Source organism: Alligator mississippiensis, chromosome 11 (assembly GCF_030867095.1).
Source record: "Alligator mississippiensis isolate rAllMis1 chromosome 11, rAllMis1, whole genome shotgun sequence".
Classification (NCBI taxonomy): domain Eukaryota; kingdom Metazoa; phylum Chordata; order Crocodylia; family Alligatoridae; genus Alligator; species Alligator mississippiensis.
Genome location: NC_081834.1, coordinates 16,281,333 through 16,308,220, shown reverse-complemented (window position 1 = coordinate 16,308,220; position 26,888 = coordinate 16,281,333). Strand labels below are relative to the sequence as shown.

The 26,888-nt window shown below is 42.1% G+C and overlaps 2 protein-coding genes across 10 annotated transcripts in view; one reads left to right on the top strand and one right to left on the bottom strand.

Moving 5' to 3' along the window:
• The first annotated feature begins 1,004 nt into the window (after positions 1-1,004).
• Positions 1,005-7,772, top strand: STARD5 (StAR related lipid transfer domain containing 5). The gene is made up of 6 exons (XM_006274032.4): positions 1,005-1,154; positions 1,371-1,420; positions 1,569-1,701; positions 4,263-4,380; positions 5,308-5,401; positions 5,989-7,772. Exons 1-6 carry the CDS (start codon positions 1,062-1,064, stop codon positions 6,134-6,136), a joined length of 636 nt encoding a protein of 211 aa, XP_006274094.1. The 5' UTR covers positions 1,005-1,061; the 3' UTR covers positions 6,137-7,772.
• Positions 7,773-8,893: 1,121 nt separating this feature from the next.
• Positions 8,894-26,888, bottom strand: part of IL16 (interleukin 16) — a 78,399-nt gene continuing 60,404 nt past the window's right edge. For 6 of the 9 annotated variants that reach the window (XM_059714611.1, XM_059714613.1, XM_059714610.1 and 3 more), the window contains 9 exons: positions 26,475-26,562; positions 24,645-25,126; positions 21,330-21,471; positions 18,950-20,051; positions 17,036-17,219; positions 15,402-15,503; positions 13,929-14,181; positions 12,070-12,195; positions 11,342-11,822 (listed from right to left, as the gene is read on the bottom strand). In XM_059714611.1, coding sequence (XP_059570594.1) covers positions 11,617-11,822; positions 12,070-12,195; positions 13,929-14,181; positions 15,402-15,503; positions 17,036-17,219; positions 18,950-20,051; positions 21,330-21,471; positions 24,645-25,126; positions 26,475-26,562 — 2,685 coding nt within the window. In that variant the 3' untranslated portion in view covers positions 11,342-11,616. Of the gene's footprint in view, positions 9,290-11,341; positions 11,823-12,069; positions 12,196-13,928; positions 14,182-15,401; positions 15,504-17,035; positions 17,220-18,949; positions 20,052-21,329; positions 21,472-24,644; positions 25,127-26,474; positions 26,563-26,888 lie in introns of those variants that run through there. The other 3 variants (XM_059714616.1, XM_059714617.1, XR_009455559.1) reach the window with 2 other exon arrangements.

Sequence of the window (26,888 nt, the reverse complement as noted above, 5' to 3'; positions counted from 1 at the left end):
ACAGTCGAGGTCTTGGAAAATATCCCTATTTGTTACATTGTAAAGTGGGTTCCCTTTATGGAAATTCGAGTTATGCACCATTTTCCAGAAACGCATGTACAGCATAAAGCGAGGGAAGCCTGTATTTAGTCTATAAAGGTGCATATCTATGGACCCTTCTGACTCACTTCAGACTAACACGGCTAGTAACTACCTGTCTGTGCTCATCGTTGAATAGCCCAGTCATTACAGGTGGCCTCTTAGATACTTAGTCCATCTTCCTGCAAGTGCAGGGTTGATAATGTGTATCGCCTGCACATTTTATAGAATTATGCCCATTTTAGTTTAAAAAACCACTCTAGCTCAAAACAGAAATGACGGACTGGAGAGAGGGATTATGTTCTGGGCTCTGCCTTGTCTATTTGCAGCCTGTCCTGAAAACAGAAGTACTAAACTACTGCAAATATATGTGTGTATGTCCATGCGCTTGTGCATAGCCTTGTCTTACAGATATGTATATCCGTGGGTGGGAAGGATGGAGATAGATATAGCTGTATCTCTCCCACTCATGTGCATGCACATGTGTTCCTTTGTATCCATACCAGGGTACGCGTGTAGACCAGGATATTACACAGGTGGGTGCACATACCCACACCTGTACATTTCACTTGAGTACCTGCTTTCAGACCAGAGTGTAACTGGAGGGATGGACAGATATGAATGTATGTGTGTGGGTGTGTATATGTTTTGTGCATGCGTGTATGTGTGTAGATAGAGGCATGAATGTGCGAACGTAAGTTGTGTATATGTGTGTGTGTAATTCATTCCATTCACTCCTGTATCTGCACGAACACACGCGCGCACGCGCACGCGGATGCAGGTGAGGGGGCGGGGCTGAGCGCGACCGGCCCCGGCATCCGGCGATGGGGGCGGGGCCCGGCCCGGCCCGCGGAACAGGCCCCGCCCCGCCCCGCAGTGGCCTGTGCGCGGGCGGCCGCATCAGGCGAGGGGAGGCGCCGGCGTGGGCCCATGGCGCCACTGCCCGCCCCCCGCGGCCGGGCCGGGCCGGGCCGGGCCGGGCGATGGAGGAGGCGGCGGCGGCGGTGGCGCTGGCGGCGGGGAAGGTGTCGCTGTACCGGCAGGAGCCGGGCGGCTGGCGCTGCTGCAAGCGCACGGTGAGGCGCCGGGCCGGGCCCAGTTTCCCTCCTTGCAGCTGGGGACTGAGGCTGGGCGGCCCGGCCCGGGGCAGGGGGCATCTCGGCCAGGGAGGAGCAGCCGCCCCCGCCTGGACGCTGCTCGGGCCCTTGGCAGGAGAGCGGGGCGGGCAGCATGTGGCAGGGAGGGCAGCGCGGGCGCAGCTCCACACCTGAAGGCTTTCTCCATCCCCCCAGAGCAACGTCGCCGTGTCCTGGAGACCCTCGGACGAGTTCCCCGGCAACCTGTGAGTGTGCGGTTGCTTGCCGTGCGGGGGGGGGGTGCAAGTGCTGAACCCGCCTCCAGGTGCTCCAGCTCCCGGTGTTTTCCTTGGGGAGGTTTCGGGGTGACGGAGATGCAGAGGTGACTTCAGTTTCCGCTCCTTTCTGCTGCAGGTACAAGGGCGAAGGAATAGTGCCGGCAAGCCCTGCGAACGTCTGGGAGCTCCTGAAACCCGTCGCCAACGGGCTCAGACCGACCTGGGACCCGAATGTGACGGGGTTTGACGTTATTGAAACCATCAGTGACGTAAGTGCCACAAAAGCGACGAGGACGCTCTGGTTAAATGTCCTTGGACTGGAGTAGGGTCAGAATCGGGTCCTGTGGAAGCAGGTAGCTTCAGGACAGTTTTGCAGCTTCAGACCCGCGAAGAGCATTGAACAGCTTCTGGAAACCCTTTATTTTGAACCTGTTGCCCAAAACCGTGCTCCTTTTGAGTTTGTCGATTAAATATGTTATCAAGTCTTGACCTGACACTGAAAGCCTCTTTGAGTGGAACTGTTGTAGTGAAATATGATAAATAATGCATACTTTTAAAAACCATTCTAATTTTATGACTTAATAGCCCAGGGGTGGGTGGGCCAAATACGGTCCACAGGCCAGATCCAGCCCATGGGGCCCCTAAAAATTTTTTTAATTGAAATTTATCTGTCCTTGGTTCCTGTCAAAAATGACAGGAGCCAGGAGCAGTAGGACCCAGGGGAATCCTCTTCAGGCTTCTGCAACAGCAGGGCCTGTCCAGCCCTTCCCCCACAGCCTGAAGCCCCAGCAAGGACCAGGTGGCTGCTGGGAAGTGGGAAGCTCAGGGAAGGGAAGGAGCTGGTGTAGAGCATGGGGAAAAGTGGCCCCTCCCTTGCCCTGCCCTGTGGCCTGCACTCCCTGCTGCAGCCACTCACAGCTCATGTGGAGCTGTCCTGAGCAGCACAGGCAGCCCCACATGGGTTGCAAGCGGCTGCAGCGCAGGGCGCCAGGCATGGGGTGGGCAAGGGGCCACTTTTCCCCCCGGTCTTGCCCGTCGGGGCTGTGCCACGGTGGCAGCAACTGCGGCCCCCCTGCATGCCACACTGGGCAGCGTTTGCCACTGCTGCCTGCCTGGAGCTCGCACCGTGGGAGGCTGTGGTGAGGCAGCCACCACCACCTCTCTGCAGCCCAGTACATGAGCTCCGGGCAGGCAACAGCAGCAAACACTGCCCGGTGTGGCAAGCGGGGGAGCCGCAGCTGCTGTCACCACGGCACAGCCCCAGCAGGTGAGCCTGGAGCCCTTGCGAGGCCCAGGCTGGCTGCGGGGATGGGTTACAAGCCAGTGCTGAGTGTGGGGGAAAGGTGGCTGCAGCCGCTCGCAGTCTACATGGGGCTGCCTGTGCCTGCTCAGGACAGCCCTGCACAGGCTGCAAGTGGCTGCAGCAGGGAGAGCGGCTCACGGGGCAGAGGAGGGGCCGCTTTTCCCCATGCTCAGCACCAGCTCCTTCCCTGCGGGCAAGCAGGGGGTTGGGGCTGTGCGCTGCCCCCCACCTGTACCTCAGGGCTAGGGGTGCACTGGGAGTGAGCAGGCGCGGGAGCACAGGACTTGCAGCAGTGGCCCAGAGCCAGTGCCAGCAGGACCCAGAGCAGGGCGGCGGAGGTACAGACCCCCGGCCAGCAGGGGCTTTATGGAGCCGGGCCGGCTCCCCCCTCTCCCTGCTGGTGCAGCCCAGCCCAGCTCCACAGACCCCTGCCAGCCTGCACCCTGCTCTGTGCCCCACTGGTGCTGGCCCTGGAACATTGGTCCCAAGACATTGGGACATCGGTCCCAAGATGGTGACCAGGGGGCGGGGCACCTGTCAAGGGGCAGGGCTACCCATGCAGCCCTGGACAGCTTGCCAAAACTGGGTAAGTGGCTCTCCACCTGAAATAATTGCCCACCCCCATTATAGCCTGACTCCAGGTCTGTATTGTTTTATAATGTCAATTCTCCCAAGCCTCTATAATCCTGGTTAACAAAAGTACCTGTAATGATAGCTGACATTAAACAGATGGTTTTATTTATTTCTTTTTGAAATAACGAAGCGGTGTTGTTGCTGTTTAAGTTACTAAATTTATTAGTTCTCTAAAAAAGGTGTCATCAATAGAAGTGTGTTAAGTAACAGTCTTCATGAGTGTATTTGTGACACTTTTCTAAAAGATCATTCCTATCAAAACTGCTCTTGAACCAAGACTCAGCGTTTGATTGTGATAACTTTACTCATGCTGAATAGCAAGTAATGTCATTGAAATCAAAGGCACTGCATGTCAACTGAGTGTCACTAAAGGTGTCTGTGGCCGCATCCAGATGAGCGTAAACATGTGGTATGTGGTGCCGCAAGCCCATCTGCAGTGCCTCGCACCACACGTGCAAGCATTACCCATACTGCTACTTTGCAGTGTGAGGGGGGTTTCTTGACCCTGGGAGATCTCAGGGTAAAAAAAACCCACACCAAAAAAAAAACCGGGGTGGCAGCAGCGTGCACTGCCCAAAACCGGAGTCTGGCTGGCCCGAGCCACACTCCAGCTGCTGGCCAGGCCTCTTGGTGTGTCTGCCCCCAGGACCCATGATAAGGCTTTTGGGGCCAGCACAGTTGCTGGCCTCAGCCTCCCCTATCTGATCCAGGGTAACCTGGTGTGCGCCAAGGGTGTTCCCCAGGGAGAAGTAGCAGTGGCACGAGGTGTCCTGCTGCTACTTGTCCCTGGGGAAACCAACGCCTGCCCTTATCTGGACGTAGCCTATGTGACTCACTGTTGTATTAAAGAAAAGACAGGCATAAAGTGAGATAATGCTATTTTCAATTTTCTAGACTGTCTCTATATGCAGAACTACTACCCCATCAGCTCTCATGAGGCTTATTTCTCCAAGAGACTTTGTAGATGTGGTTCTAACAAAGCAGTATGAAGATGGGACTCTAGCATCCACTGGTAAGACGGTTTAATTCCCATTATAGTCTCTTTCTGAGCAGCAAGTTAGTGATTGTCAATGATTTTTTTTTTTGTAAGAAATGCCTCAATATTTTTTGATGCAAAATTATTGGTCAGAAGATGCAGTAACAAAGCCAGTGCTAAATTGTATTATTATTTCTATATAAAATACCAGCACCATTTATACTCTGGTAAGTTGTTACACCGTTCGCTAGTCATGACATCTTTGGAGAATGAATAGATAGTTCAGTTAGTATTACACTTAGATTTTTAGACCTTATAGAAATATCTCAGAAGAGTCCCTTAAATCAGATTATATCTTAGCATTTTATAGGACATTGCAAAGCTGTCACGTTTTGTTTTAACTATAACTAGTGAAAAAAGATGACCTATAGAGCCCATCAGTGACCAGTTTTCCTTGAGGTGGTAACAGCAGCTTGTAGCTGCTGGAACTATATTAATCTGTTCATCTTTGCCTTCATTTACTTCTTTCATTGTGTTTTAAGCAAATGTTGTTGATATGGCATCTTATCTAGTTTGGATATAAGCCAGAAATCTATATACTGGTACAAAAGGTTTATACCACTCCAAAGAGTGGTATATACCATACCTGTGTGATATATACTTATTGCAAACAGCTTGAGTTATCTTTCACATATGGTGTGTACCAGCCTAATGAATAACTCACAATGTCCTTTGCTGTAAGTACATAAAGTATTAAACACTCCTAAAGTATGCACAGTCCTTTGACTCAGACTGGGCAGAAGTGGTTGTCATAATTTTAATCTGGCCTCTTACAAATCACAGACCAAAGAACCTCAGTCTCAAGAACCACTGATTATCTTTCCCAGTAGAAAGCTGTTCGGCTTGTGGCGTTTACCAAAGAAAGTGAGTCTTTTTCTTGAATGTGTTTTTTTTGTTTTGCAGCAACCAATATAGAGCATGCGCTCTGTCCTCCACAACCCAGTTACGTGAGAGGGTTTAATTATCCATGTGGCTGTTTCTGTATACCTGTTCCAGGGTAAGAAAGGTTCTTACATGTGCTGTAGTTCACTTCGTGTCCAATATGTGAATGCGTTGTCTGACTAAGAATGCTTTGGCAGTCATTGGTTCATATATAGTCAAAGCTAGTTGTCATGTCATTACAAACAAGTGGTATTCAACGCCTTAGGCAAAGTGAATTAGTCTCTCTTAATTTCCTAGTGGTTACTTACTAACATTATAGAAACTGTCGTTATTGTGGGAATCCTTGTTGATATTCTGAATGGAGAAGCCAAGAATTAAGACCATAATTCAAGCAATGAATAAGTATATGCTTCATTTGCAGTATATGAGTAATGCCATTGACTTCAATAAAGTAGTTTATATGTCTGGGCTGAGCTGGGGACTAAATTAATTGAAAAACTGACCATCTCTTTTTGTAGAGGCAGATAAAGGGTACGTTGGGCTGTAATAGGGAAACTTGCACTTGGCCTTTTCAGTGGAAAGCACGTAGCAATATTTATCCACAGATAAATACATGCCTAAATACAAAACTTGCTAGCAAGGCCTTGCTGTGTTATACCCCTCACTGATAAAATTACTTGTACTTGTGTGTTGTTTTCTCAGGGAACCAGACAAGACCCAGCTCCTCAGTTTCTTTCAGACTGATCTTGGTGGCTACCTTCCTCAGACTGTGGTGGACTCGTTCTTTCCAAGCAGCATGATTGGATTTTATAGCAACCTGACCAAAGCTATAAAGACGCTAAAAGCTTGATGGGCATGGAAAGTCTAATCTCGCTGCTGGAGCATAGAAGGGGGAGGTTAAGAACAAATGATCTGGTCTGACATATTAGGTGAAGGTGGAAAAGGTAGAAGTAGAAACTCATGTGATGCTTTTCTAACAGCAAAGATATGTTGTTGGAAAGCTGAATTAGGAGAAGTGCCTTGTCTCAAGTCAGTTTTTAATATGGCATGTTCTGCCTGTCTTTCTATCTGAGAAGCTTTGTAATATCAATTCTTTTTTTATATTTCTCTTAAAACAGAATCTGGCAGTCTTCTGGAAACAGTTCTGCTCTCCCCCTCCAGAGGGAGTGTGTGCACTTCCAAATTCCTTGTGATTGCTCTCTCAGTGCATGTCAGGGGAGACTGTTAAAATCAGTGTTGTTGTACCAGTTTAATTCAGATCAAGAAGCTGTACCCTTTCTAAGGAGAGAGCTAGATCCTTTGCTATAGCTACTAAGACATTACAATGGAACCAAGCCAGAAAGTGGTCAAGCCCAGAGTTAAAGGGGTAGGTGAGGTGAGATCTTAGTTCATTCTAGACATTTTAATTCTGATTCCCACTAACTTCAGTGCTTGAGTATTTTTCTGAATTAGGACTTGCTATTCTAAACCAATTCACACAGGTCAGAGCTGAGTTGGCCTCTTTATCACCCACTCTCTACCAAAAAATGTTGACATGCAAACTGTCATAAAGCAGTAATGCTCACATCTTTGGGGTTGCAGACCCCTTTAATTAAGAACGGGTTACTTTCTTTATTATCCATTACACTGATTCATTAATAACATGGCGAACTTATTTTTTAAGTTTTCTGTGTTATCGATGAATCTGCGCTATGGATAATAAAGTCACTTTTATCACTACAGTCACACACTGTCACTTCCTCAACAGCTTAAGAGATTTAATAGTTTTTCTTGATGCTTGCTCTTTCTCACTTTTCCAAGATTAATGTACTTCTCATTTACCTTCTTTTCTCTCATGCACACTCCAAAAATAATGCATAAACCAAACTGCACTGACATAATGGCAATAAAGAAGTTTTAAGCACTTTACCTGTCACTTTTCTAATCCCATCTGAAATAATCAGGAATCTGAACAGTTTTCCAGTCCCTGACTGGAGGTGTTCTTTAACATGTGAATCATCTTTTTGGTGGACAAGTTTTGATTTGTCATAAAAATGGGATGTGCTTTGTGTCTGTTCCCCAGCCTGACTCGCCTCCTTGCTTATCTTAGATCAGCCTCCGATGTAGTATGCAGTGATAGGTACACCTTTACAACATGGCTGATAATTTGGAGAATATCAGGAGCTGTTATAATTGACACATTATTCTTGGCCCTTTTATAGAAGAAAATGATCATTTATGATTGTTGAGTTGGAAATGTAAATCCACACTGTGATTATGCTGCTACTTTTACTATTTATTTAACTATGTTTCAGGTTCAGTCCTTAAGCTTGTTAAATGTACTGGGTGTAGTGTGGTTCATAGGCTTACATACAAAACTTCCTGCTGTTGTTTTTCATCCTTGTAACTAGATTTCCAGGGATGAATTTTTTTAAGTAGTCTCTTGTACATGTGAAGTTTATAAAACATGTCAGTGTACACATAGTAAAATAAATATTTTCTGTTACGCTTTTTGGTTGGTTCTGTTTAATTTTCCTTTAAGGCTGGTCCTACTTTTCTGCTCAGTTCCCATCACCTCTGACAAGGCTCACAGGAGCTGTGAACTTCACAGAATTTCTTCATTCCCCTTTGGCTCTTGAGCCCAGCCTGTGAAGCTGAGAGAGCCCTTCACTCACAGCACTTGAGCACAGCTTTTTAGTGAGAGCTGTGGACGATCAATGTCTTTCAGGATTGGGTCCTTCATCTGTTGTGTGGTTCTAGTTTTCAATGTAAACTGCTGCTGTCTGTACTTAGGAAGAACAACTTTGTGAGAGATGTGGGGCCCAAAATCCTTGTGGGCTTATCCACATGCTTAGTTGTACATACCATGAGCGGTCAGTAGAGCTACTCATTGCAAATCTAGTTGAGCACCTGGACAAATCTTGGCAGGACTTGAACCGTTGTTGGCTTGAGCACCCAAAAGTTTAAGGGCACATTTAAATCTTAGGACTGGTCCTACAGCTTTTACTTCTGTGAATAATCCTTGTGATGACAATGGTTAGTGTTCATCAATCTTCTCAGGCAAAATTATAGGGCCATGTACCTTATTTAAGCAATTTAAGGATTACTTTTATAGGGTTTGGGGCATACACAGTCCAACAAGAATTAAGAGCATTCTGCATGTCACAGAACTGCTCTACAAACTGCCAAATTAGGGCTGGAAATTTCACAGTACAGCTCTTTTGTAAGGTGTTTTTGGCTCTTCCTGCTTTGGGGGTAGGTTGGGGTTGCTGAGACATACTGCTGTTACCCAGTACATTGTCACTTCTGCTTTTGATCTCAGGACCAGGAAATGTGCAGACACAATAACCTGAAAAATAACAAAGACTGCAAGAGGGGAGGTGAAGATTTTGGGGGGGGGGGGGGGGTTTGTGTCAGCTTTTACTTTCTCTAAATGAAGCTGTAATTTCTAGTGAAGAAACTGTTTAATGGCTGAAGTTGCTTTTGATGGAGGATACCTAGCACAGGACTATAATACAATTTCTCCATTTCTGTATTGCAAAAGATTGTGAAAACCGACACTAAGACATTACACCAGGTTTTTACAAAATCTAACCCTATCACAACCAAGGAACTCAGGGTCCGAACAGATGCTAAAATGGCCATTTATTCCTGTATTTCCTCTGGCATACGTACAGATGAGTGGGTTAAAAATCCTAGATATGCTATATTTGCACAGTGGAATGACATTTGCTTAGAACTCCAATTATATTCACAGAAGTTTAGGGCAGGAAGGGGCCTTGTGAGATCATCAGGTCCAGCCCCCCTGCTCTGGGTGGGAAAGACTGCTGGGGTTAAATAAGCCCAGCAAGGTGTGCATCCAGTCTCCTTTTGAAGATCTCCAGGGCAGGTGCCTGAGTCCATTCCAGAGTCTGATCACATGAACCATGAAGAAGTTTTTCCTTATAGCCAGTCTGGAGCCTTCTAGGAGTTTTTGACTGTTGTTCCTAATTTTCCCTTGAGGCGCTTTGCTGAATAGTTGAAGCTTTGAAGAGAGATAACGAGAGCTTTAAAAAATCTTAAAAAGTACTCTGCTGTTCATTTCAAAGCTGAGTTTGATTAAAAACCAAAGATAAAGTTATGGGCAAAAATTAGTATATGCATTAGTATATGGACATATTAGTATACAGATTGGTTTGCCTCTTGAATTGCATGTCATTTTTCTTGCTGCTACAAAATTTATCATTTGAGTGAAGAAAACTAATTTTTCATTTTCTGTGTGTGTCAGGACTCCTCTTTTCAGGTTCATCATTGCCTATAGATCAGGCCTCAGCAGTCTTTTAGGAGCTGCATGCCAGACTGATGCAGCTTGCTCCAAAGGTGGGCTGCTGCTTATAGCCTGGTCACTGACTGTTTCCCCACTACTGAATTGCTATTGACACACTTCCAACCTGGCTATTGCTTGCCTCCGCTGCGGATGTTCTGGCTTTGCAAAGCAGATAAAATCACTTGGCTGGCCTGTGGGAGTCCTGGTGTAGATACTAATTTGTTCTTAATGGTACATGCATGCCTATGTTAGTGAAACAAATCAGAGGGGACCATAAGGACCACAAGGCACAGTGGTATTGTCTTCCAAAACTGAGCAATGACTTACATCTCTGATAAGATTGCATGCCTGCATCTAACAATGTATGCTGTAGAAGATTCATCCTGAAAACTTGGCAGCTGATTTGTTCCTGTTAAAATGTAGAACAACACTCTATGTTTAAGACTATTGTACACAAGAACACCTGTTAACACTGGACTAAGATTTGTATCAGTGGCATAATGCATGCTTATTGTTTCTGCGAACTACTTCTGTTGACACAAACAGAAACGAATCATTAGCATATTAAATATTTTTGTCATTCAGATAGTCAATGAACGTGCAGTCAATCTGAAGTAGCAGAAATTATAGAATCTGTTCCTCAGTGTCTTTTAGTTTAGGTGCAAGAATTAAAGCAAGTACGTTTTATTTGCATTAATAACTTCCTCTTAATTATAAATTTAGAAGTAAGTGGTAGAAATCTATGGAGGGGATCAAGGTAAGATGTTTCGGGGTATTATCTCTCCAGGTTTTGGAGACAGGTCAGATCTTTGCTGTGATCACTAACCTTGACCATAAAGCTATATTATGCCACCTGTTACATGGAGCCTGAAAATGGCCTTGAATATGGAGCCTTTTGTATGGAGTCTTGAATATCTTTCCCAAAGCTATTTTTGTTTTCAGTGTAAATGATTGTTTTCAGGAGCACTAAATACTGTGATCTATCATTGGTAGTTTCCTTCTAAATAATACTGCAGTGTCATTAAACATTAATCACATACACTATGTATTCAGATGATAAAAACTGGTTTTAAATGTCCTTATTACTATAGCCTTGGGATGGCCTAAATTCACAATGCAATGTGAAGGGTATTGCAAGGCTTGAATCAATTGTGCTAAGGATTTTTTCCAGTGCATATATGTAATTTGCATTCAAACTAATGGCAACTCTCCTAGGGGAAATTGTGGGCTTAATGCTCCAAACGGTCCAAGCAGAGGGCTTCAGGAAATTACTCCCTGATTTAGAGAGTACAGCTGTTGTGTGAGTTAAGGCTGCAGTACAGTTCAAGGAGTTCAGAGCAATGGAAGGTCAAGTGAAGCTCAGCCATGATCCCTCCCCGCCCTATGGAAGCCCCAGACTCATATCCTTTCTTCCCTTAAATCAATTAAATAGCTGCTTGCTTAGGAAGCAGCAGAGGTGCCTCTGCCAGTGTTAGGCTAGTGGAGCATTTGTCGAGTCAGGACCTGTTTCCTACTGATCTGTCCTGGCTTTTTTGTGCTTAGACAGGCCAACTTGGATTTGACCACTCCCTCAGCTTGCTCTGCCGCCTCCTCTGTCTCCTCTACTGAAGGAGTGAAGCAAGAGTTAGTGCCAAATGACTGAAGCAGGGATGAAAACCTGCCCCAGACTTCCCAGATGTTTCTGATTTGCATTAAATTTGATGCTTAAGGAAACTGTCCACTCCAGTCAGCATCATCACCAAGTTCATTTACATAAGCTAGACAGCGCTGTGATTGTCGCACATTTTATTACATCCATTATATTATTAACAGAACCATGTTTTACCATTGTGCACTTTGCAACAGCTGCTTATGAATATTGTAATAAGAACTGGGAGCTTTTTATGCACATCTCTTCATACTGCAAAATTTGCTCAAGAGATTCCAAAGACATCTGTAACTGGCAATCATCCGCACTTCCACAATATCTGTGCTGTGCTGGCAAACAGTTTTCATTAATGAAACTTTTTTTTGTTTAGTTTTTTTTTTTAATATTGGCAGCAGTTTTATTCCTCTCCTTGCAAAATTTCAGCTGATTTAGCAGCAGCAGGACTTGGATTTTTCCGCTTGATGATAGCAGTGATAGGCCCATCGGGTAATGCCTTGATGATATTCCAAGCTTCAAAACGGGTGAGTCCCTGCATGACAGTTGTGTGCACTTGCAATAGCTCATCACCAGGCTGAACAGGGCTGCTTTGTTCTGAGGCAACCCCTGACGGGAGAAAAAAAAATTGTGTTAGTTCTTTGTGTAGGGAAACTTTTATAGTATATTTCTGTAATTATGTATATTTTTGTAAATATTCTGTATATTTCTGTATTTCTGTCACTGTGTTGCCTGGTCAAAGTAGACTGCCAGGCATTTATACTACATCCCAAGGTTTTAAGTTTGCAGGTTAAAAAAAGTATTTTTCACGAGCTTCATTATCATCTGGTCCAAATACATTTTTAAACCACTCTACCTTTAAAAATCCTGTTGATGACAATGGGTTTATCTCCATGGATGGAGCCCTTCCCTCCTTCCAGGCTGAATCCTAAACCAGCAGCTGTCTTTTCTAGAGTTACAGTGCAGACTGTGTCTTCAGTTGCTGAGAAGAAATGGAAGGTAATCAGGGAAAGAATAAATGCTATGAAAACCAGGAGTATATTCCAAAGAATAAACCTCTATTTCAATGTTGTACCAATGAATCTATGACACACAAATCAAAACAAGGCAAAAATGGCAGCTCTTGATCCTTTGGCTTGTTGTAAAGTTACTGAATGTCTGTACAGAAAGTTACACTGAACTCCTAACAGAATGCAAAGGTGGCAATGGATGTCTGCTTCAGTTCCCTGGAATTACATAAAAATGCTGAGAGTGAATTATTACTTCCATAGTTCATCACTGAGAATCATTTAGGCATTCTCATTGTATACCTCGAGCTATAGTCAAGCTTCACTCCAGACATGTGTTAAAGGCTGCCCTGATGTAAATGGGCACCTGGTTGTTCAGGCAGGGCAATTCCATGTGATGCTGTTGGTTGTAGCAAATGGCATTCTTAACCTTGCTAGACCACTGGGCCATCTAGGTTTAGATTGACTGACCTTCATTTGATCTGATTCTAGTATTAAAACTACTTTTACCTGAAGGGCTAGAAATATAAACTTGGGTATGTAAATGTGATTACAAATCTCTTAAGTTCTACAAGGGAGAAAAAAAAAATATTTAGTACTGTGTCCTCACTATGTTTTGCATATAGCCAGTGGTTATGGTGGATTACCATACATGATTTACCTAAGCTGAAACCAAAAATCCTGTCAAAATATGTTTGTTACCTAGGAACTTCCAGGGCACTGATAGAAGTGATGTTTTGTCATGAAATCGGCCCCCTGAAAGTGCTCTACAGCCATGTCCTGACAGAAGTGCACAGCGGCAGAGCACTTTAAAAGTGCCTGATTGTGTGACAAATTAACCCTCAATACATGGGGGTTCAGATGAAGGCACTCCAAAGTGCATCACCTTCATTAACTTCTGTCAATTCCTGCCTAGGAGCAGGGCTGGGCTGAAGCAGCTCTACCCTACCCCTGGTGCTCTCTTCAGGATGGGAGAGGGGAGGAAAGGGGGTGGATTGGAGCCCCCCCCCCGGGGACGGGTGGATTCAAGCTCCAATCCACTCACCTCCGCCCCCTCCAGTGAAGGCTGGACAAACCCCAGACCGAGCTCCTTCCCCTTCCTTTTCCCCCTCCCATCCTGACGACAGCACTGGAGCTCAGGTGGGGGTAGGGGGTTAAGGGGTAGAGGAGAGAGGCTGCAGACACAAGGCTGGCTCCAAAGTGCAGCAGGAAGCTGCATGTCTGTCAGTGCCCCTAGTAGTTTTGGGAATAAAAAAAATATTATTAGTTATATAAGTACCCATTGGCTTATTAACTATGTTCAATATAAGTACATGCTTTTAAAATTTAATCTTAAGGAATCCTATTTTTTCGTGGAATTCAGCAATTTATTTATAAATCTGATAATGTTCATCTCCTTTGGCCTTTGTTTACCTCATTTTTTAATCTTGGGGGGCTTTTTACCTCTGTTTATCTCTCTTGACCAACTTCATTTTCTCCCATAGATATTCATTATAATTTTTCTTTATACACAACCAATTGATATCAGTTGAACAACATATTGTTTTAGACCTACTCGCTGAATTTTCAAATACTTGCACAACTTTTAACCGTGAGTCTCAGATTTTTGCTGGCCAAATCCTGTGCAGTCCTTAGTAAATAGTAGGGGTGTGTGCGTCTGTATGTGTGTACAAACACCAGCAGCTGTAAGGCTTCTGTAAATACTCACTTGATTCTGTTGAAGCTTCGCTTGCCATAGAAGAGGTAGTAGAATCAAATGAAACATTAAGACTTTTTTCTCCCTCTTTGGCTTTTCTAGTGACAACAACAGCTTGCTTTGGTTGTCGAGCCTGACGCAAGATTGCCAAGGCATCATTGTGTGTGACACCTTTCAAAGACTTTCCATTAATTGACAATACTTCATCTCCTTTCTGAATAGTTCCTTCCTGAAATGCCAGTCCATTAGGAAACACTCTGTGGACCTATTGGAAAAGAGATATAACTAAATCTCACAGTCATGATGTCACATATTGTCAGGACTTTGCAAGAAAACAAGTTCCTTTTAAGAATCATGGCTTGTAATGGTTGTACAGAAACCTGTTAAGAAATATGAGATATTGAATAAACTGAAGATGCTATAAGCCATTAGATTTCATTGACTAACTGGCTTAGTATTGTGTCCTGAACCTGCACCATTGAATTCAGAGGGTGTTAGATCAGGGACCACAAAGGAAAAGTTCCTAATTAGAGGAAGGAGTCTGAAAAGATGAACCTGATTATTTCCTTCATAATCATAGCTGAATGCTAAAGCCACATTATAGCATGTATTTTGCTTCCAAAGGTATTATGTTTTTAGATTAGTAGACCCTACCTTTACTTGCATGACCATTAGAAATAGGCATCTTTGCTCCCATTTCCTGCCAATATTCCATTTTCTCTTGACCTTCTGCCATAATTTGCCAATTACATACTTGAAATTCTTTTCCATTTCTGTCATTATGTCTGAATACTACTTAAGAACTACTTTTTAAAAAGAAAGTTTTGAAACATTAAAGCGGTAAAATTAAAGTGTTTTGTTTTTCTTCTGTTGTTCAACATTTTTTAAAGCTAGGTAAATTGTTGAAAAGTTTGAGAAGAAAAAGGGAAACAGGGAAAAGACTGAGGCATTAATCATTTTCTGCTGGGAGGATGGATATGTAAGAGGAGGATGGATGTGTAACTAGGAGTCTGTTGCCTCAGGTGAATAGCTTGCCAAAGGCTTGCCACCTTGCACCGGGGCTTGAGCCCTGCTCATTCACCCCTAGTTACAGTACCATGGGAGGCAATTAAAAATATGAATGTTTTATTTTGGTTTGATTTAAAAGTACTTTTGGTTCAAAATTAAATTTGTGTTCAATTTTTCCACTCAAAATAATATACTCTGATGGAAAGTTTTATCTGTCCCTGAACATTTTCAAGAGCAGATTAGATTAACATTTTGCTGGGGTAGTTTAGTCAGGGATGATCCTGTCCTGAGCAGGAGCTGGACGAGATGACCTCATGAAGTTCCTGCTTCCCTAGGTTCCTGTGTTAATAAACCTAATTTGTATGGTGAGAATTTTCATTTAAGAATCTTTTAGCCTCTGCTTCATAGTATTCTTTCATGTGCAGACAATTGTAATTTCTCTGTCACCTTCCCTAGTCAGAGAAAGATACTACTTACAGTAATAACTTTGTTTTCTAGATCAGCTCCTCCTGCCAAGCTGAATCCAAGACCAGCATCTTCTTCTTTATGCAAGATTGTAACATGAATATCATCAAATTGCTAGGCAAAGAAAAGAACAACACTTAACAGAAAATTAGAAGATTCATATATTTTTTCATATGAATATGTGTTCTGCAAGGGGATTTAGTGGCAAACAGTATTTGGACTGCTAAGACACTTTATTTGTATTTAGTCAGTAGAATATTTCCACCTTGATTTTCTAGTTAATGTAATGACATCCTGTTCCCAAGTGTTGCTGCTTCAGCACATGCGGTAGAAATTAAATTATATTAAATTGTTTAAGTACAATATTTAATAGAACTAGAAAAAAACGTTGGTTCAGTGGTAAGAACTATGTAGAGTATCTTGCAACTGTGAAATACTACTTTTTTTGTTTGTCTGCAACTTCCCCAAACTCCTACTGACAGGTTTTGAAAAATTACTTGTAATTCTAGTTTCTAACTTGTTCAAGTTCCTATACTAACAGTAAGCCGAGATGAACTGCTTCAGTCTTGATTGTCCTGTAAGATATCTTAGTATGAAAAAAGATTCCTGTTTAATAGCATGAACTGTAAAGCTTTTACAGGTCAGCTGTAACACATTTTTGGTAAAGAAAAAATCGATTCATTTCATTTGTCATTGCAGTAACAGTAGGGAGATGATCTAGGCAACAGGATACTCAGAAGGTTTTACTTTCTGCTGCTCCTTTGATTGGATTGTTTGAGTTTTAACGAGCCACTCAAGCTAAAGTTTTCAGATATACACACTACTTTTGTGTTCCAAAATTTGAGGCAACAGGGGTTTGATTTTCAGCTGTTCTGTGCACCCCAGCTCCAACCACACCCAACAAGAACAATGTTCAGCAGGAGTGACTGGTGTCTCCTGAGTTTGGGAGGGCACGATTTGTGGGCCTGCCGAAAGCCCCATATCCACTCCTATATTTCTATGCTGTGACTTAGTGTGCACACCCCCCTCTCCCCCTACCTCCTCCGCCAACGCTGCTGGCCTGCGCAGCTAAAAAACTACCCCATCCTGAGCGGTGCTGAGTTGGGGGTGAATCTCATGTGCCTCCCCCACCCGTGCCTCCCCTACTATTCACCTGTGATGTTCAGTAACTCTGAAAAGCAGGTCCTGTGTGTCTCAAATTGAGCACCTAAAATAGAGGCTACCTAAATCAGTACATTCTTCTGGAAATACTGGCCTTCCCCTCTTTGTACCTTAGTTATTCTAAGGGTAACATGCAGCTCAATGTTTTTGGTTGTCTTTATAAAGATCTTTGAGTTAAGATTACGTAAGGTAAATGTGGAACCTCCATCACTGGAGGTTTTAAAGAGCAAGTTAGTCAAATATCTTTTGGGAACCATTTAGGTATAGTTGACCCTACCTTGGTGCAGAGGAATGGACTAGATGACCTCACAAAGTCCCTTCCATCCCTATTTTCTGTGATTCTATCATTTATGGGGAAAAGAAGTGATAATTGCTACAGTAATATAGTTGCTTTATTTGGAAGAATTTCACACAACAAAGATTGTGATATCCATTTCTTAGCTTTCCCATGTTTGTGAGTTCTTTGAACTAAAAAGTAGACTCACCTTTAAGGTTGCCTCATCCAATGATTTTACTTCCTCTATAAGTTTCTTCAGTTCTTCAGGGGAAAGCAGAGAGATGACTGACTGTCCTGACATACCGGATGCTTGAGGTAAACAGTGTTCCTGTCTCTCTTCCTCTTTTCCATTATCTGCTAAACTCTCTGTGTAGTCTCTCAGCTCAGAGAGGCTTTCCGATTTTGAAAAGGAGAAAAGAAACATTGGTTTGTGATAACAACCTTCCCACCGTAGCAGAGAAAATGGCATTTTAGAACTTTCACCTTTGATCTTATGAGAGTTGGAATCAATTAAATAGCTCTAGTCTATATTAATTTATTTGTCTACAATGTCCCGGGCACTGTATAAATATGGCAGTAAGTGCTGTGGTTCTTCATGACAAGGAATTAAAAAATCATCTTGAGATTTGCCCAAATCTCAAACATAACCTTCATGGAATTTATTTTTTTAAACAAACAAACAAAAAGCTGGATAACTCACTTAATTCTCATTTTAATGCTATTTAACCAGTTGCCCCTAGGAATGGAACAAAAGTTAGTAATGTACCAGACCCTTCTGAAAGTACCACTCTTGCAAAAAAAAAATTTTTGTTTTCACCACATTTCAAATTTGAACGAGGAAACGTCGTTTAAATTTTGCAGATATAAAAGTTTTAGCTAAGAGACTTTTGAGACACCTATCCAACCCGTAACCTTAAACCCTTTGACATTCACCCATTGCAAACTCTAGTCTTTGCAAAAGCTCTCTTTGTTTTAAAGAAAATGGTTATATCAAACATTCAATATGATAGTCATGTCAGAAAAGCACGGACTAGATTGCATTTTTTTTCTGACTGATGTAATCTTTAAAATTACATATTTAGGTACCACTGGAGGACATTTTGGGGAGCAAAGATTGGAAGGTTAGTGCCTTATTTTTAAAGTAACCTACCAAAACATTTTAATTCTAGTAAGTTTAGCTCTATTTTTGTAGGCTTCTTACCTGGTTAGATATTTAGGAAAAGCAATTATTATGAATCCCAGTTTCATAACCTGACCAGTGCAAAAGAATGAAGGAAGACAGACCCTTTGCAGAGGGAATGAAGAAAACATGGGATCAAGGCTGGCTATTTCTCAGATCTCCTCCTCTACTAACCCAAACTGACATATCATGGACAAAATTAGTAGCCTACATCTGTAGTGCCATCAATAATATCCCATAGTACTGGTATAGTAGTACATTATAGCCTGAAATGTTTGCAGATCAGAGGCATCAAAATCAAGGAGCTGGAGCAGGTGGATGGACCTACTTTCATGTCATCTCTAGTATTGGGATTAGCAACAAATACTCTTCACACCAAAAACCTAGGGCATTTTTCCTTCACTCAGAGGAAGCTTAATAAATAATAAGTAAAGTATATAACATTAAAAATGCATAGCAGCATTCATTTGAGTGATCTTCTACACCTGTGGTGGAGTTGCTAGGTCAGTCTACATATTACTAATCTGCAGCCCTTCCTGGAATGCCCAAGCCAGTGATCCTCAGCCTGGATACTGCAGCACCCTGGGGTGTCTCATGATCCTTTCAAGGGTAGCATAGGGTGCCATCCAATGTTAGTACTGTTAGATGTGCAAACACAATTCACGAAATAAAACCAAATTTTTCAACTAGATAGCCATAGTGTTAAAAATGTTCTGACTTGTTACGGTCTTTCTGAGTTCTTTGCGATAGAATTGCTCTAGTAATTCTCTAGTGAAAAAATGAGGGAAAACTAAGATTGGCATTTTCTGAGGGGGGTCTTGAGCTGAAAAAGGGTTGAGAACCACTATCCTAAGCTCACAGACTAGCTGCTCTGTACAGAAAGCAGTTTAGTCTATTCACTAGCACTGCTTTGCAAGAATGAGTTTAAATGTGATATCTTACTTAAGAGAAAATCCAGTGTCTGAATGATGACTCTCACTCATGGGTGAGAGAGGAGCCCCATTTTCCTCCATGGAGGACTGAGATGACCCAGCCAGAGTGTCCATTGGATTGTTTCCACAATAGAGTGGAGACTGAGGAAGGCAAAGCAAAGATTTCATTAAAGCAGATGACACGTGGCTACTGATGGAATAGATGTTGCTATATTTTTCATCGTTTGTCTTTATCATCTCACAAGATTGGGTAGCAGTAAGTGGGAAGCTCCGTGTTCTTAGGCTTTGTGCTTTTGCTACTGGAGTTTCAGTGACTGGTGATGGTAGTAAACCTAAGGCAACTCCCATATCTGTGCTGCTGCTGCTTCTCTTTGGGACAGAGGGAAGTGGCTCTTTGGGAGAGCAACACCTATCTAGGCTCTTTGTGTCTGAAACCACAGAAGTCTTTGGATGTAACTGGCTGTTTTCAGATCCTTGATCTTCCATGTAGCTGAAAGTGGCTTTGTTTAAAGAAGCTGTAGATGATTCTGGCTCTTTTGTACAGGGAGAATTGTCTTTTTGCACTGATGAGTTTGGGCTAAGTTTTCTGTTTCCTTTTTCAGGGGACTGAGGAGCACTCAAAGTTTCAAAGGAGCTTATTCTCTGTTTTATTGATGATCCTCTGGGTGAGACCCGGGATAAACTAGAACCCAGTCCTATACCGGAAATACCCTGAGAGTCAGCAGAATTCTGATCTGCCTGTGGTTTTGTATCTGAATGTGCCTTCCTCAAACATTTTAGACTTTGGCGAAACCAGGCTGGCTTGGGTGCCACTGGAGGCCCCTTCTTCATGGAGTCGTGTTCAGGTGACTTGTGTTCTTTTGAACTGGCTGCTTCTGTTTCCGATTTCTGCAGAACTGCCTCTGGACAGCCTGTGTTTTGACTTTCTTCATTTGGGTTGCTGTTGGCTTGCAAGTCTATGTGGCTGTTATCTTCACTCATGGTAGGATTAAACAAGCTCTTTATGCAGTCAGAAATTCTAACCCAGGGGTCTTCCGCTGTAGTATCAAGACCGTAATCTACCCGTGCTTGTCTTCTAAGTACAGGCCTTTGTATTGATGAGAGAGGATTTCCTGTATTATAAAAACAATTATTGTAGACACATCTCCTTTTAATTCTCCCCATATATCCCTTTCAATGCATTGTTATTTTACCACCTGTGACACAAAACTCAAGCCTCTGTGTAGCCTTTTAAAAGTTACAGATCTCAATGTAGAAATTCTGTTTTACTGTAGCAGAGATCAGCTTGTACTGACATTAAATTTAGCTGCATGCAAAGGAGGCTCATCAGTGCAGTCATTTGCTCAAGGTACATAGATCTTCTAAAAATTCCTTGTTGTGCAGATGTTGTGCATGCTGCAGCACTGGGAATGGAAGACTACGTTTACAATCTCAATCTCACTAACAACAGACAGAACAGGCTGGTATCACGGCTGACTAAAAAAAGTTACTCTTACCTCTTGCCTTGTATACAATGTACTTCCAATATAAACACTTTCTCTCACAGAAGCCTGTTTCTAACTGAAGTGTCTGCATACCCCTTGGTAAAAATTGCACAAACATTTCCTGTTGTGTTTTTCTATTGTGTACAATTTTAACTTGGGTTATAGGGTGCTTTGTACCTTATCTAATGATTAAGCTTCACAAAACTTCTCACCCTTTTCTTACTCAAATAAATTATGCTTTTTTTTAATTTCATTCACAGTGGGAATGGGAAAAACACCAGTTGAACTGTGAAGGCTAACCCATTTAATTTTCAAAGGCTACTTCAGAAAAGCATAAGGAGTGAAGAATAAGAGAAAATTCCCATGGGTAGTTCATCTGTATGTATTAGAACCATTTGGGCCTATATTAAGAGCCTTGGTGAAATGAGGTGGAGTTTTCAGGGAGGGAGTATGGGTATTATGGTGGTCTGCTTCAGTGTAAAACAATGAATACTTAAGGAACTCAGCATTTTACATACTCCTAGTCAACAGTTAATTCTAACCAACTCTACAGTTCATTGACTTGATATCAATTGTCTGTGACCCTGTTCCAGTTTATTTTTGCAACTGTAAATCAAAACTATATTATAAACCAATTCAGTATCAGTTTTAATATAAATAATAATATAATTAAGGGAGGGCTTTTTTAATAGACTGCCAATTTGGTTTTTTGGTGTAGTCTGCACTTTGTTACACAAGATTAGTTGCAATTTATGATTGTTCACCCTAAACCTTACCATTCTGTGGCAGTCTATTTTTTAAAAATAAATTAAAATGGATGTGAATCTCATTTTATTCTCCCAACTATTTACACTTGTAACAGTACACTTGCTGTTAGTATCAGTATATAAATGGAATGAAACATACCTGGGTTTGCTTTCCTCACTTGGTCTCTATCTGCTGAAAATGCAGCTGTCTGTTCAGTGTCTCTTGGTGCTAGAGGAGTTGCAAAGAAGCTGTGGGTTATAACTGTTTTATTTCCCTGTAGCAGTAGGTCTCCTGTTTCCTGCTGAATAAACAGGAAGTAGAACTGTGTCAGAATGTAATTATACAAACCACATTATGCATATGAACCTAAAGAAAAATACTCTTTATTTTTTTGTTTTTAAGATGAGAATAAATATTAAATGGCAGCCAAGTTTTCTATTCTGGTTAGGAAGTAACAGTTAAACATCCAATTAAATTGGATTTATTCTGTGTTTTAGGAAAATTGGCAAGATAGTTTACTGTAAGCCTATAAATGGCGGGGTATAATTAACTTCTCAAATTTAGATAGATTTATTGCTTTGTAAGCCATTCTGTGTGTAATTGCACTGCAACAAGCCAAGAGATTGCCTGCTATAATTTTAGATTTTTATAAAACCAGCCCTACAGTAATCTCTTGCAAATCAGTTAAGCAAAGCCAGAAAATGAACTGCCTTCATCTTTATTTTATACAATGCTTTCTTTGTAGATCCTTTATCCCCAAACACAAAATTGTAATAAACTCAGTTCAGGCACAGAGCTACAGAGTTCTTCCCTTGCTTTTTGTTGACAACACAGAATCAGAGGTTTTGTTTGAGGTCACAGTAAATGCTACTCTAGGCAGCCCTTAGTGGATGCTCTAAAATTACTAGATTACTTTGTAAAACCAGTATTACCATCTGCTGCATTGTAATCTTCTGAGCAATTTTTGTGAACTGCAAACCAGCAGAGTTGAAGTATTTAAAGGAACCAAACACAAGCAGGAGAGGGAGAAAAAAATTGAAAACAAAATGAGATTATTTAGCAAAAAAATCAACTCCCTGACAACTCCTCAGTATCCCCTTAGTACTACAATTAATACCTCCTATTCCCCATTCCATCAAGGAGTTTGTCATAGGACCATAGTAAAGTTTACCCAAATCTGGAATGGGCTTGCAAGGGAGGTGGTGCTCCCCCCTACCTTAGAGGTCTTTAAGAGGAGACTGGACAAGCACCTGGCTGGGGTCATCTGACCCCAGTGGTCTTTCCTGCCCAGGGCAGGGAGTCAGACTCGGTGATCTACTGAGGTCCCTTCCGACCCTAAAAATCTATGAAACTTCATAGGAGTTTACTTCATAGGACCTTCCTGGGCCACTGAGGCCAGTTCTCAGGTCCCTGACCACTGCTACTGGCCTTAGCAACATCCAGCAGGACACATTTTCTAATGGCTTTCTATAAGGCAGCATCTTCATTTCTATGACTAAGAAGGGCTTCCTCAGACTTTTTAATCTATTATCTTCTAACTTGCGACCCAGTGTGAGGTGATCTGTTGCTTGATGCCCCATGATAACATTGGAAATAATTAGAGGAACAATGGTAGATTTTCTCTGAGGATGAAAGTAGATTATCCCTAGTCGTGTTTATTTTAAGCAGTGCAAGTTGCTCAGTATTGTTCTTCCAATTGGGAGGCTGATCTTGCACAATGTGAGCTCCTTGGCCCCCCCAAATCTCACTAGTCTTTCCACTGATAGGACTAGTGAGATTTAGGGGCACAAGGAGCATGTGGTTAGATGAAAGCGTGGTTAGATGACTGTGTGCTCCTTGGTGGCAGTGATGGTATCTACTTCTTGACACAGGGTTCTGTAGATATTAGTAATGACAACTTAAAGCACACATTTCAGACATGTCAGCTAAACAGTTCTGACTTGAAGAAAGTAACCTTACCGTCTGCAGGCACCATGCACAAAGTCCTGGCCAGCACTTCTCAAACTGAGCCATGTAGCATGTTTGAGAAATAAAGGAAAATAACATGTAGGGAAGCAATCAATCTGTTCCTAATACTCTCAAATGCAATCTGAAGGGAAACCTTCTTTTTCATGTACTCAGAGCGAACACTAGCTTAAAACCCAGAAACAAGTCTCTCTGGGGAAGTCTGCTTCATTAGTGAAGCTCAATGTTTTGTCATGCATCTTGATCTCATGTTTTCTTTTGTTTCTCTTATCACCATAGAATCAAACCTGCAGCTTAACCAAGAACTGCAATATTTCTCTGCTCAACACTTTTTTTATGTGTTAAATAAGGCTTCAAGAACCTGTTTTTCCCCTTGTTTTTAAATTTTAACACCAATGGTTTTATAGCAGTTCTTTTTGTGCATGAATACATTTATCTTACACTCCATCATAGATGATAGGTGTCCTTATTAGCTAGCTTTATTCTGTAATTTTGACCAAAACCTGTTCTGTTGTACAGATTTATTTTTAGTGCTAAGCCCTGGGCTATTGTTTGCTCAATTCTGCTTGTTTTGCATGTTTCTAAATTCTGTTAATTTTTACTGGCATATTTCTAAATCTATGGTAAAATGCATTCCTTTTCTTTGATAAACCACAACTTAGTTTCCACACAAAATTCTCATCCATCTCATATTCAAATTCATTGCACTATTTCTTTTAATTCCATTCATAATAGGAATGGGAGAAACATAAATCAAACTGTGAGGGCTAACCCACTTAATTTTCAAAGACTTCAGATAAGCATAAATAGTCAAGAATTAGATAAAACTCCCATAGCTAGTTCATCTGCATGTGTTAGTCATTTAGGCCTATATTAAGGGACGTGGGGCAGAAATCTCTCACTGCTCCTAATGTTAGCTAATTTATTTTGATGTATATGCTAATGCAAAAATGGCTCCATGTTATTGTTCACACTATTCATTGGTCTCACTATTTAAGGAATGTCTTGGCTCTATGAATTTGCAGTTGTAGACTGCTGGGAGTAACCATATCAGTATGACAGTAAGTGAGGTAGAGATGCACCTTGTGGACAAGTGAATCAGAGATGCATAAGCTTTCATGATCAAGAGCAGGAGTATGATAATAAGGTGTTCAACCTCTTCCAATCCTGATGTGCATCACACTGCTGTTTCAGTTTGGAAGCAGAGCCTACCCAATACTCTGAATTGTTTGGGGTTGGTGATGCATATTCATTTGGGGACTGCAGTGAGATTTTCAGATGCAGTCTCACTCCTTTCTTTATTTGGATATGGGCACAGGTTTTGATGTGCAAGATAAATGCATTAAAACATTTCTCTGCCACATAGCTTTAATTTTTTTTTTTTGGGGGGGGGGGGGGGAAGGGGTCATACAACCAATGTTCAGATTTTGCTATGCATATCATTTTGTCTTCAAATAGAAGAAACATTAAAAAGAAAAACCTCTGATCACTGTGCAGAATTTTCTTTACCTGAACATTTGTAGAAGGTGGACTCCTATCATCTTGTGGTGCGGGCTTCTTGTTCACATCTGTGTTACTCTGGTCATTGTCTGTGCAATCTTGTTTGAAATACTTCCTTGGTGGAGGTTTGGGCTTTGATGATTTAGGTTTTCTAACAAGAATCTCTGTAGACTTTTTAATGCTCTGTGAGGGACGGTTTCCTTCGTTGCTAGTGGGAGGGGACTGGTTCTCCAAGCTGGTTCTAGACGATGAACACAACAAGCCAGGTTGCCTGGTAATTGGTACATCAATACTATGTACTCTTGCCTTCAAGTCAGCCAGCTGGTATGGAGTACCATTGTTGCAAGATGACCTGGGGTTGTAACTACTGTCACTGCTGGAACGGGTCATTAGTTTTTGAGATCTGTGGTTGCAATAAGTAACATTTCTCTCAATGTAATTTTTTTCACACTGGTATCTGCCATTCCAGTTGGTTTCTAGTCTTTTGACACCTGTTATCAGAAACATAAACATAAAACGTGGTATTCATCCACAGAGATCCCCAAATTCATTTGCTTTTAAGCCTCAGTTAATCAGTTGCAAAACACTATTGCATGAGTATGGAGATGTGATTAGCATATGGGAGGGATGTAGAGGGGTAAATCTATCTGTAGAGGCTTGTATATTAAGGAATCCTGTTTCAGTGAAACATAAAAATATTGCCTGTTTTCCTACACTTTGCTATTGGTTCAGCCTGTTTCTTTCAGCCCTTTTACAAAGAAGAGTTGGGTAACAGGAATGCAGACTTGTAAACTGTTACCTTATAGCGCCATATTATGGAACTTGGCAAGTAGCCTTAATGGACAACCTCATCAGCCTTTGCCCATGAAGAGAATAGCAGCCTCATTTCACTCAGAGGTAGGCTGCTTTGCCTGCTGGCAATGGCTCAGATACTTTCAATTGGAAGCAATTGGGTTGAAGTGCTGAAGAAATTTTGTACAAGAAACCTTATGATTAAGAGAAAAAAAACTGTGGGGAAGAGGCAGGACCTGTCTGTTTCTGATAGGAAATAAGTACTAAAAAAAAATCACTGCAAAGGGTCCAGCAGAGTGATTCTATTAGCGGTCACCGCATACCCCTTATCATCCATTCCCACCCTCAGGTCTCATGTCTCCAAGTTTTTCCTTTTAAACGAATGCTTTCTCTCCCAGAGGTGCTCCTCCATCAATTGAGCGGAGGTATTTCTCAAACATGCAGATGACTTGGGGGCACTTCCTTTTCCGTTCCCAGAGCTAAATGTGCAGCTGACCCCACATGAGCGCAAACCCCAATTTAGTGCCCACCGCTGGCAGAGCATTGCTCTTGCTGTGTTTATCCAAAAGGCAGAATGTACACGTAAAGTGTCTTAAAAGGCCTATGTTTGGGAGCTGGAAAAGAAATGGTATGGCGTTCACCATGGTAGACTATAGGAGCAGGTCAGTTGCCCAGTGGTCTGGTGCTTCTGTACAGTTAATGCTGTTTCAGGGAGTGTCACCTGAATATCTGGTAATGCACATGTTGCAGGTAAATGGCTTTTACATTTACCAGATAGGCAGCAAGAAAAGGGAGGGAAAAAGCAACTGAGACCACATGTCAGGAGGATTTTGGGAGGTAAGCCAGGTGTCTTGAGCTTCTCACACCACTCAGGCAACTTGTTTGAGAATGGACTTCAGTAATGTTGACCTATGCTCTTTCCTCATCTTCCTTTTCTGTTCTAGATTTCTTGACCTGTTGCTTGGGGATTATGGCAATCCCCAGAAGTTTTGTATTTCTATCAAGTCTAACTCATAATAGCTCAGCCAACTGCATTAATTCCCTTACCTTCAGTGCTCCATTGATGCCTTTCCCTTCCAAATCGGTTATTCTCCACGGCTTGTGCAACAGCTTCCTTTAGCTGTTGTTCAGAGACCTACAAAATATCATATCATTATAAATTCATCACAAGATTATTGTACAGTATTTAGTGCTCAACTCCTACAAACCCATTCTCACAGAAATGGTCCTTAACTCAGGCAAATAACCTCTGAAATTCATCAGCTTAATCATGTGAGGAAGAATCTGTAGGCTCTTAATTACTAATGCATATCATTCTAAGTGTTGGACTGACGTAATAGCCGTGTGGCTTTTCTTGACACTGTAGATAAATCAGGTATATTTTTCAAGACTAAATGGAAGGCTTTATATTCCATACCATGCAGGAGTCTGGATTTGCCATTGTATGCTTTTACACCATAT